Source organism: Neofelis nebulosa, chromosome 17 (assembly GCF_028018385.1).
Source record: "Neofelis nebulosa isolate mNeoNeb1 chromosome 17, mNeoNeb1.pri, whole genome shotgun sequence".
Classification (NCBI taxonomy): Eukaryota; Metazoa; Chordata; class Mammalia; order Carnivora; family Felidae; genus Neofelis; species Neofelis nebulosa.
In genome coordinates, this window is record NC_080798.1 from 42950262 (window position 1) to 42961786 (window position 11525).

Below are 11525 nucleotides of genomic sequence, written 5' to 3' on the forward strand. Positions count from 1 at the left end.
GAGAGTCGTTGGTATCGTGGAGGTATTGTGGAGGATGCCCAAGGAGGACGGAGCCAAGGGGAAGTGGCCATGTCAGTGCCTGCCTGTCACAGGTTTTTGCGTGTTCAGTCAGGCTCTCCTGCCTTTCCCTTCCCAGCTAGCCCCGCCTACTTCCAGCCTAGGTCAAACTCCGTGCCCTGCCGGAGGCACTCACAGAACTGCAGCCTCTGGGCTGTCTTTGGGTGAAAACAGCAGTTGTGCACTGGGTAGACCATGCGACTGGACCTACTTCGCGGGTGTCTGAGCGCCGTGGTCTGTGGGCTCCTGCTTCTCGTCCTGGGCCAGGGTGAGGCTCCCTTGAGGGGTGGCAAGGGACGGGGGTCGCACTTGCCAGATTCTGCAGAGTCAGGACCTGAGGCTGCAGGAGGGAAGGTCCCAGAGAGGTGGGAACGGGTGGAGAACCACAGTGAAGGAAACTTGCACCAGACTGAACGCTGGAACGATTGTCCGGAAACCCCGGGGTGGGCCCTCACAGGCACAGAGAGAGTCGGGGCTGTCTGAGGATACGACACCAGTGATGCAAATAGGGCCAGGAGCTCTGAGCAGCGCCTGGTGACGCCTGACTGTCCTCCCTCTTCCCAGTTGAATCTGCCCTGGAGACATCCACATTAATCCCTTCCCCGAGGCCCACCCCACTTCCACCCTTACTAGCTGCTCACCATGCTCTCAGCGGTCACCAAGACCTTCCAGCAGGACGATTAAAAGTGTTAATATTTTGGATAGGACCCACTTTCAAAAAGAAATAATAGACAAGCCAGAAAAGGGCATAGGTGATATGTCTGACCCTCTCCAGTCCCATCCGGCCCTGGCTCCTTCAAGGTCCCCAGGGCTTTTTACACACTGCTCAGTTTACCGAAGAATGGATTTGTGCACACATCCTTGGTTTTCACCTAAATGGTCACAAATTCCCTCCCTTTCTGGCACCCAGCTTTTCTACTTCCTGACACAGGGGATGACTTCCCTATACCTGTACATGGTAGAGCTTCCTCATACTGTTGCATAGAACGGTTTCTCTTCAAGGATCCTTGATGTAACTGGACTCTGATCAGGGACATTTCAGCATTGTGTCCTTTGCTATGACAACATTCAGGCATTGGAGGCCAGTGGCCTCAGTGAATTACATGGACAGATATCGCACCTGGCAAGGAACTGTGTGTGTGTAGGCAGCATGTTACTGGGGAGAGGGGTGGGCCTTTGACTTGGAAAAACATTGCTCAGTTGCCCTCTGTGGAACCTGTGAGTGCTGACTCTGACCTTATCCACATGAAATGGCATCAAGCATATTGATGCATGCTGATCTGATAAGTGATCTGGGTAGAGGTAGGCAGGCAAGCTGGGAAGGGAAAGGTGGGTCTGGCAGGAGAGCCTGACTGAACATGCAAAAACCAGTGACAGGCAGGCACTCGCATGGCCACTTCCCCTCAGCCCAGGCCCCCTTGGGCATCCTCCACAATACCAACAACCCTCTCTTCAAACCTGGAGTCACTGCATTCAATGTCCTTCTGAAAGAAGAGTGAAAGGACACTCCTTTCAGTCTTTGATAAGGGTGTTGGGGGCTCAAGAGTGGAAGCAATAAACTGTGATTGGGAAACCCGGAGAGCTTCCTTGTGGAGGTGCACGGTCAGGATTCCCACAGATGGAGAAATGGGAACGACCTTTGTTCAGGGTAAAGGGAAGTGCATGAGAAAAGACAGGGAGGTGTGACTGCCCATCCTGAATCTCCTTCTTGCTTTCAGGACTGTTTCTGGGTCCACCTTCAAGGTCCCTCATCCCCTGTCGTCTCTGATCTGTAGGTGATATAAATCCCCAGAGTTGTTTTTTGGGTTTGTTTTTTCCCCTTTTATTATGGAACCAGGTTCAGATTGGCCAAATTCTGCAGAAGCAGAACCTGAACCTGCCGTAGGGAAAGCTCCAGGGAGTCAGGAGCCAGTGAAGTTAACACCAGGAGTATGGGGAGCCTGACTGGATAACTCCCTGTACCCCAAGGTACAAAGTCAGGGCTGCCTGCAGCCACACAGCATCAAAGGGCTTCCAGTCTCTGGTAGAATAATCTAACAAATCTGCTGTATCCATAATCTACCTTCAGTAATTACGACCTGAGCAACCTGGTTTTGTCTAGACTACCACCTCTCCCTCGCACCATTATTTGAAGCAAATCCCAGATATTACATCACATGTAGATTTTTTATCTCCTATTAAAAGAAAAGGAATATATAGACATAAAACAATATCGTGATTTCTTTTTTTAAAGATTTTTTTAATTTTTTAAATTTTTTTCAATGTTTATTTTTGAGAGAGAGACAGAGTGTGAGCAGGGGAGGGGCAGAGAGAGAGGGAGACACAGAATCTGAAGCAGGCTCCAAGCTCTGAGCTGTCAGCACAGAGCCCGACACAGAGCCCAAACTCACAACCTGCGAGATCATGACCTGAGCTGAAGTCGAATGCTTAACTGATTGAGACATCCAGGTTACCCAAGATTTTATTTTTAAGTAATCTCTATACCCAACATGGGGCTCAGACTTACAACCCTGAGGTCAAGAGTTACATGTTTTAACGACTGAGCCAGCCAGGAGCCCCCAATATCATGATTTCTTAATGCAATCAAGCATCTAGCCAAATGTTCTTATTTTGTATTATCTCATAAATGGTATTTACATTTTTTTTTTAAATCAGGATTCAAATAAGGTCCATACTTTGGAAATTGGTAGACGTGTTTCTTATAACAGTGTTGAGACATGATTCACATAGCATACCATTCACCCATTTAAGTGTACAATTCAATGGTTTTTAGTATATTCACAGAGTTCACCACATCAATTCCTCCTTTCCTCCAACTTGAGCCCTAGGCAACCATCAGTCTGCTTTATGTTTCTATGGATATGCCAATTCTTGGCATTTTGTATAACTGAAAGCATCCAATATGTGATCCTTTGTGATTGACTTTTTTCACCGAGCATGAGGTTTTCAAGGTTCATCTATGCTGTAGCATGCTCAGTACTTTTTTCTTTGTAGTGCTGAATGATATTCCAACATGTAGATATGATACATTTTATTGATCCATTTAACAGTTGATGGACATTTAGACTGTTTCCACTTTTTGGCTATTATAAGTAATCCTGCTACAAGCATTCATATGCAAGTTTTTGTGTGGACATATGTCTTCAGTTCTCTTGGGTTTATACCTAGGAGTAGAATTTCTGGGTCATATGGTAACTCCATGTTTCACTCTTTCAAGTACTGCCAGATATTTTTCCAAAGCATATACACCACTTTACCTCCTCACCAGCAATATGTAAAGGTTCCAGTTTTTCTACATCCTTACTAACATTTGTTATTATTGGTCTTTAAAAAAAAAAAGTTTTATTTCTTTAAGTAATCTCTACACCCCACGTGGGGCTTGAACTCATGACCCCAAGATAAAGCGTCATATGCTCCTCTGACTGAGACAGCCAGGAGCCCCATTATCCACCTTTTTTTATGTGAATCTCTTTTAATCTTCAGCATCTTCCTCTGCTTCTCTTTTATTTTCTTTATAATTTCATTGTTACATTGAAGAAACCAATTTAGTTGTTCTGGAGAGGATCCCAGAGTTTGGCCTTCGTTGATTATATCCATATGCTCTCTTTTAACTATTTCTCTGTCCCTAGTATGCTTGTCAACTTGTATTCATGCATTTATATTCTCAAGGCTTGACCAGATTTCAATTTTACGTTCTGCTTTGTCACGTTTTGGGGCAAGACTACTTCACATAGTGCTATAGACTCTTCCAATAGAAAACACACATTGTCTGATTGTCTTGCTTTTTGTGACAAAGTAAGTTGTTGACGTCACAGTGAGATTTCAATGAGCGTTTCTCTTAGCACGAGTGTGGTGAACACTTCTTTGTGTGTGTATGAGCCATTTATTTGTATTCCTTACTCTGTCTGAACATATTGTCTCATCATTTCCTATTCTTTCACCAAGTACATGCAGCTGGCATATTTCTTACTCATTTGTAGAAATTCTTTGTTAAGAATATCAGCTTGGGGACACCTGGGTGGCTCAGTCAGCTGAATGTCCGACTGCAGCTCAAATCATGATCTGACAGTTCGTGAGTTCAAGCCCCACACCGGGCTCTCTGCTGTCAGTGTAGAGCCTGCTTTGGATCCTATGTCCCATCCACCACCACCACCACCCCCCGCCCCTTCCTCGCTCACACGTTCTCTCTGAAAAATGAATAAACATTTATTAAAAAAAAAAAAAGAATATCAGCTTGGCCCCTTGTGTTAGGTGACTTTCAGTCTCTTCCTCCCGTCCCTGATCCCCACAGTAGGAGAGGTTGTGCTCTCCTCATAACATCATCACTTTGTTTGAAGGATGCTTTCTTTTTTTTTTTTTTTAACTTTTTATTTATTTATTTTAGAGAGAGAGAGAGAACGAGCAGGGGAAGGACAGAGAGAGAGGGGGACAGAGGATCTGAAGCGTGCTCTGTGCTGACAGCAGAGAGCCCGATCTGGGGCTTGATCTAACAAACCGAGAGATCATGACCTAAGCTGAAGTTGGACACTTAACCGATGGAGCCACCCAGGTGCCCCTGTTCTAAGGATGCTTTCTCTATGTCATTTCTTGCCACTTAGAGCATGAGATCCTTAAGCACAGGAGGCTTGAGTGCCCAACTGCCACAGTTCTACTGCCTCACTGTCAGCAGAAAGGACACTCTCACCCCTTCAAGCTTATGTGACCATATGTTGAAGCTCCTGGAGGTCAACCAGGTGCTAAGTCCCAAGGAGCCTCACTGAGTGTGGTGGAAAAGGCCAGGGCCAGACCCAGCAAGGACAGTGGGGTTGGGGGGGGGGTGGGAGAGTAGACACACAAAGGTTAAAGGCAGGACATTTGTAAAGCAAGTGTTTATAAGTCAGAGTCCCTTGAGCTGAAGACCAGAAGGAGAGGGCAACTTAGTAGCCTGGGAGGGCAACTAATTGGTAGACTCAACCCTGATGTCCACTTCTCTGTTCACAGGCCAGGACTCTGCCAGCCCCATCCGGACCACACACACGGGGCAGGTGCGGGGGAGCCTCATCCACGTGAAAGGCACTGATGTGGGGGTCCACACCTTCCTGGGAATTCCCTTTGCTAAACCGCCTCTAGGACCACTGCGATTTGCACCCCCTGAGCCCCCTGAATCTTGGAGTGGTATAAAGGACGGGACCTCCCACCCAGCTATGTAAGCAGGGAGTCCAAGGAACTCCAGTCCCTGGGGTGGAGGGTACTCTGGGCCAGGTTACAGTTGTCATTTCATCTAAGCCTCCACAGCCAGTCTCCCCTCTGAGTCTGATGGGTCCTCACATGCATTTTTTCCACAAGCATGCAGAGGCTTGGAAGGGCAAAGTAACTTTCCCAGGCTTGGGGCTTGGCACTTAAGGGGCATTAGCTCCAAGTGCTGAAGGGATGAGCAGAGATACAGATGTGCCTAGGTTCTAGTTATGTCAAGTGTTCTCTGCCACCAGGGAAGGTGTCTCTGGGAGAGGCTGAGTTGGCTCCATGAACCCTATGGGAGCCCCTGACTCCAGCAGCAGATACTGTAGATCCCTGAGGAGTAGAGGACCCCCACTGTGTGCAGTTACCGTGCCAGTGGCAGGGCCAACTGCCATTGGCCAAAGGGCTTGCGTATGTTCTTGCTACTGGAAACCATGTTGGAGTGATGAGGTTCCCTGACAGTCTGACTTGAGATGAGGGATGGCCCACTGCTCTTCTCATGAGAAATTAATATCCACTCATGCAGGCAGCACATGTGTGTGGGCTACTCCCCTGCTCCCGGCCTGAGTACAGGAAGACAGTGGTGACTACCAACACATGCAACCCATGGGTCTCATAGAGACCCCCGAAAGTCAAGATTTCCCAGCCTCAGGAGGATTGGTATCCAAGGCCCTTACAACCTTGAGGCCTCCCTGGAACTGGGCTCAATCACAGCTTCCCCCGAGCCTGTGGCCTGTAACTTGGTGCAGAGGGGATTTAGGGAAGGGCCATGTGTGAGCAAGTTCTCAGGGGAGGTGGGACTGAGGGAGGCTGGGAGAAAATGTGGGCCCAGGATCTCATTTTGACCGTGGTATGGCCCCACTAGGTGTCTGCAGAACATCACTACCACAAATGAGTTGTTTCTGAAACTGCTGAATGCGACCTTGCCTTTCACCTCCATGTCCGAAGACTGCCTGTACCTCAGCATTTACACACCGGCCCACGCCAGGGAAGGCTCCAATCTGCCCGTGAGTGCCAGGCCCTAGCTGGCTGGGGCATGGGAGGACATTTCTTCTGCAAGAAGATCAGAAAGAACAAGATCAGACTGGGCACTGCTGCAGCGTGGACCCTGTTGAGAAGCCTCTCACTAGTGGGTCCAAGGGAATGCTTCTTACTCAGCATTAATGGCTGACCCTTGGGCATGGGGTCATAGAACCCTGACTGCTCCCGGAGGTCACAAGCTGTGGCCCTGGACTGGACCCAAGGCTCACCCAACCACCTCATGCCCAGGAGACCCACTTGGGTGCTGTATCTGTTGGGCTTATGAGAATGGAGAAACTTTTGTTTGCGTACTTACCTACTTTTGAGAGAAAGAGAGAGAGAGAGGGGAGCAGAGAGAGAGGGAAAGAGAAAATCCCAAGCAGACTCTGTGCTGTCATTGCAGAGCCTGATGCGTGGCTTGAACCCATGAACTGCAAGATCATGACCTGAGCCAAAATCAAGAGTCAACACTTAACTGAGTGAGCCACGCAGGAACCCTGAGAGTGGAGAAACTTTTAATTAATGTGCATGTGGGATGATGCCCCTTTTCTTTCCACATCAGAGAGAGTTCTGGGAGAAATGGAGCCAGGAGGAGAGGGCCCCAAAATATCAGAAGCCAAATTTTCCTGATAGAAATTGGGTCACCCTCAGCCCAGGCCATGAAGACACCACCCTGCCCTGCCTGCGTTCTGTCTATGTGGTTAGGCAGACAGAGCCAAGGTGGTGGTTAGTCTAGGTAGCAGCCCCAGTGGCTGGATGGGAGCCACATGGTGTCTGTGCTTTAATTTCCCCAGGTGTTGGTGTGGATCCACGGTGGTGGGTTTACGGTCGGCATGGCTTCCATGTATGATGGCTCTGCACTGGCGGCCTTTGAGGACCTGGTGGTGGTCATTATTCAGTACCGCCTGGGTGTACTGGGCTTCTTCAGGTGAGCCTGGGGTTGGGCAGGGCAATGCCGGCTGAGTGAAGCCAGGACAGCCCCATAATCCCTGTCCCTGCCACTCTCAGCACTGGAGACAAGCATGCAACCGGCAACTGGGGCTACCTGGATCAAGTGGCTGCACTACGCTGGGTCCAGCAAAATATTGCCTATTTTGGAGGAGACCCTGGCCGTGTCACCATTTCTGGCGAGTCTGCAGGTGGCACAAGTGTGTCCTCACATGTCGTGTCCCCCATGTCCAAAGGACTCTTCCATGGTGCCATCATGGAGAGTGGTGTGGCTCTATTGCCCAGCCTCATTGATAGCTCATCTGATGCGGTCTCCACGGTGAGTACCCCCAACTGTGGGAAGCTGCCTCATCTTTTACCTCTCAGCCTCCATTACTCTGTTAAATGAGGACAACAAGGACTACCCTGCCATCAGAGCACCTGGGAAACCGCCACCTCTCCGGGGATTGCGGAGGGGCTCAGGGATCAGAATCCACAGAACTCTGCCATTGCAGAGGCTGAGCATGTTCTGTGGCCCGCAAAACTGCTGCCCTAGTACCTGTGAGATTTGTGGTGCACCTGCCCCTGGCTGGGACCTTAGACAAATCATTCACCCTTGCCTGGAAGGATGAGCCAGCCCCTGCCTGGTCTCTTTACAGATGGTGGCAAACATGTCTGCCTGTGGCCAGATTGACTCAGAGGCACTGGTGGACTGCCTGAGGGGCAAGAGTGAAGAGGAGATTCTGGCCATTAATAAGGTCAGGCTGAGTGGATGCGTGTACGGAGGAAAAGGACTGACAGGTGTGGGGAACATATCCCTTTCATTCTCTGGGCAAGTTATTCCATCTCCACACATTGGTGTCCTCACACTCTTGAGCGGAAAGTTGAGGCCAGGCCATGCTAAGCCAGCTGTAGGACCTCCTGATGGAGAGGGTATGGGTGTCCTGGATGAGCTGGGAAGGAGTGACTGGGATCCAGAAGCCATCAGAAAAAGGGACTTGACTTTGTGGGCCCTCTCAGCCCTTCAGGATCATCCCTGGCATGGTGGATGGGACCTTCCTGCCCAGGCACCCCCACGAGCTGCTGGCCTCTGCCGACTTTCAACCTGTCCCCAGCATCATTGGTGTCAACAACGATGAGTACGGTTGGCTCATCCCCTCGGTAAGGCACAGCCCCAAGCTCCCAGGTGCGAGGAGTCCTTTGGGGAGCAGGGCTCTGGGCTTCATAGCTCTATCTAGGCCCATCCTACCCTCAACTTGAGATTCCCCCACTACCCAGGCCTTGGACATCTCTGGCACTCAGAAGGACAGAGAGACTGTGAAGGCTGTTCTGCGGAATATGTTGGCAATGTTGGTGAGGCTTCTGGGGTCCTGCCCCAATGAAGAGGGCCTTTACTCCAGTCCGGAGGCAGGGAAGACCTATCCCCAAGATATTGTGTCCATGCATTGTCTCCCATGAGCAAAGGCTGGGTCACCCTGGAGCTAGGCCCCTTCCTTCCATTCCCGAGACCATCCCAGGATCTGTCTGCCTAGCCCGGACCCTGCTGCCTCCCTGCTGCCACCAGCCCACCTAACCTATTTCTGATCCACCTGGGGTAGGTGTTGCCTCCTCAGTCTGTTGACCTATTGATGGAGGAGTACTTAGGGGACAGTGCGGACCCACAGACCCTCCAGGTCCAGTTCCATGAGATGATGGGGGACTATATCTTCGTGATCCCTGCACTCCAAGTAGCCAGTTTTCAATGTGAGTACATCTGTAACTAAAGCCAGATCAATAAGGGGGCAGCTCAGAGCTGTAGGTCCCTGGCAAGGTCTATTGGTGTCCAGGTCCCAACTCGTGTCTATTTATTGGGCCCATAGGTGCCAGGCACGTGATGTCCCTTGTTTCAGTAAATCCTCATGGCTAACCTAAGAGACATTCCTCATTTTACAGATGAGGAAACTGAGGTTCAGTGGCCTTCAGTGACTTACCTAAAACCACACACAATTTGAATCCAGGTCACGATTTGAACCCAGGTCCTTCCCACTGCTCTTGCTCCAGCCAGTGGCTCCCTCACCCCATTGTTCAGATTCCAACCAGCATTGGACCTAGCTCTCTCATCACCATGGGTAATGCAGGACGGCCCCAGGGAAGGGACAGCCATATCATGGCCTGTCCACCTCACCCTCTAGGTGTGCATGCCCCCGTCTACTTCTATGAGTTCCAGCATCGGCCCAGCTTCTTCAAGGACACCAAGCCACCCCACGTGAGGGCAGACCATGGTGATGAGATGTTCTTTGTCTTCGGAACTGCCTTCTGGAAAGGCTATGGTAAGTGTTCCTGGGTGGGGTCCCTCAGAGACCCCTCATTCTCAGAATGTGGGACAGGGCCTTGGCTGGGTCCCTGAGTGAGGGTGATAGCCCTCACTGTAGAGATGAGAGAAAGGAAAGAATCAGGCGCCCAAATCTTACAGCTAGAAAGGCTGAGCTAGAATTGGAGTCCAACAATCTCCAGGCTGGGGCCTTCTCTCCCTCCACCTCTCTCCACTTCAACCATGGATGCCTGGCATGGGTGCAGAGGAGGGTGTTTGAAAGGCATATTTGTTTCTTAAATGATTTTGCAATGTCAGAAGGAAGAAGGGAGGCTTCTAGAACAGAGATGAGCCTAGTTTGGGCGGGGAGAGGGCCTGGTTCCCAAGGGCTGCAGGGAGAGTGGGCAGAGAGCCAGGCCTGGGAGGGCAGGGGAGCAGCCAGGGAAAAGTTGCACACGGGCTAGCGAGTGAGGTGGGGGCTGACCCATGTGCTGGGCTGGGGTTGGCGCTTGCTCACCTGGACCCTTGTCCTCTTGCTCCCTATAGTTGAAGTCACTGAGGAGGAAGAGCTGTTGAGCAGGAAGATGATGAAGTACTGGGCTAACTTCGCTCGAAACGGGTGAGATGGCACGCCCCACCTCAACCTCCAGGGGCTGCGGCGGCTTGAAACATTCAAGGTCCCCCTTTTCTGTTGTGTCTTATTAGCTTACATGTTTCCTTAATTGCATGGTGGTTCCTTCCCTAGCTTCAGGAGCCTGGGAGGGGCCTTGTGGGTGCTGAGCGCTCAGTCCATCTCCAGGAGCCTCCCTCTGACAGGAAGGGAAAAAACAGCCCAGGTTGCCCAGGTGGAGCTGACGCTCTAGTGGGAGGTAGTTTCTTTCCTAAGTCTAGAAACATCCCCCTGTCATTCCCCAAGCCCATCCAGCTCGTTTGGTACCTTGCCTGACTCCAGTTGGGGTGCCAGGTCTGGGCTCAGCAGGGCTCAGAGTGACTGTCCCCTGCCCTGCTGGGAGGGCATGTCTACAGGAACCCCAACGGCAAGGGTCTGCCCCACTGGCCTGTGTTCGACCAGGAAGAGCAATACTTGCAGCTGAACTTGCAGCCTGTGGTGGGCCGAGCCCTGAAGGCCCACAGGCTCCAGTTTTGGACAAAGATCCTACCCCAGAAGATACAGGAGCTAAAGGAGGCAGAGGAAAATCACACAGAGCTGTAACTCCCTGTTACATCCCTGTCTAGGGTGAGAGGGTGGAGGGGTGCATTTGGGTGCAGGTGGGAGTCTACCGCATATGCCCACACACACCCACTGAGGAGCTAGTCGCTTCTGCCTTCGTTCACATAGCCATTCACGCATGCTTCCAGCCAGCCAGCCCGCAAACATTTATTAAGGGCCTACCGCATATTACTTGCCAAGCCCCCCATACATCCTCTCATGTTAGACATACTCAGTGAATGAAGCCGGGGATGGGCAAACCCGGATGGAAGTGCACACCCCACTGAGCCTGGGGCCCCACCCCCTCTTCCTCACCTCTACCCCATCCCCACCCTCCCTCCCCACTCCCTTTGAAGGAGGGTGCTTTGGGAAATGTTAACCACACCTGGCTCTCAATAAGCCCCACATGCTCTCCTATCTGTAAGTAGAAAATCTGGACGCCAGGAGCCCAGGAGCTCTGAGATCCTGACCACCGAGGCCACCAGCTACTGTGAATGTAAAAGTCCCTGCCCCACCCATTGTCCCCTAAACTAAATGTCATCTATCACTGACATTTAAACACAACACTCAAGGGGCGCCTGGATGGCTCAGTCAGTTAAACGTCTGACTTCGGCTCAAGTCATGATCTCATGGTTCATGGGTCTGAGCCCCGTGTCAGGTGCTACGCTGACAGCTCGGAGTCTGGAGCCTGCTTTGGATTCTGTGCCTCCCTCTCTCTCTGCCCCTTCCCCTCTCACTCTCCCTCTCCATCTTAAAAATAAATAAACATTTAAACACAGCATTCACTCACTTATCTGTGTCCCA

General features: G+C 50.9%; 1 protein-coding gene across 1 annotated transcript; it reads left to right on the plus strand.

Moving 5' to 3' along the window:
* The first annotated feature begins 165 nt into the window (after positions 1-165).
* Positions 166-11499, plus strand: CES2 (carboxylesterase 2). The gene is made up of 12 exons (XM_058707531.1): positions 166-325; positions 5038-5242; positions 6140-6281; positions 7089-7222; positions 7303-7561; positions 7881-7979; positions 8242-8382; positions 8500-8574; positions 8820-8964; positions 9393-9530; positions 10058-10130; positions 10538-11499. Exons 1-12 carry the CDS (start codon positions 253-255, stop codon positions 10722-10724), a joined length of 1671 nt encoding a protein of 556 aa, XP_058563514.1. The 5' UTR covers positions 166-252; the 3' UTR covers positions 10725-11499.
* The last annotated feature ends 26 nt before the right edge of the window (positions 11500-11525 follow it).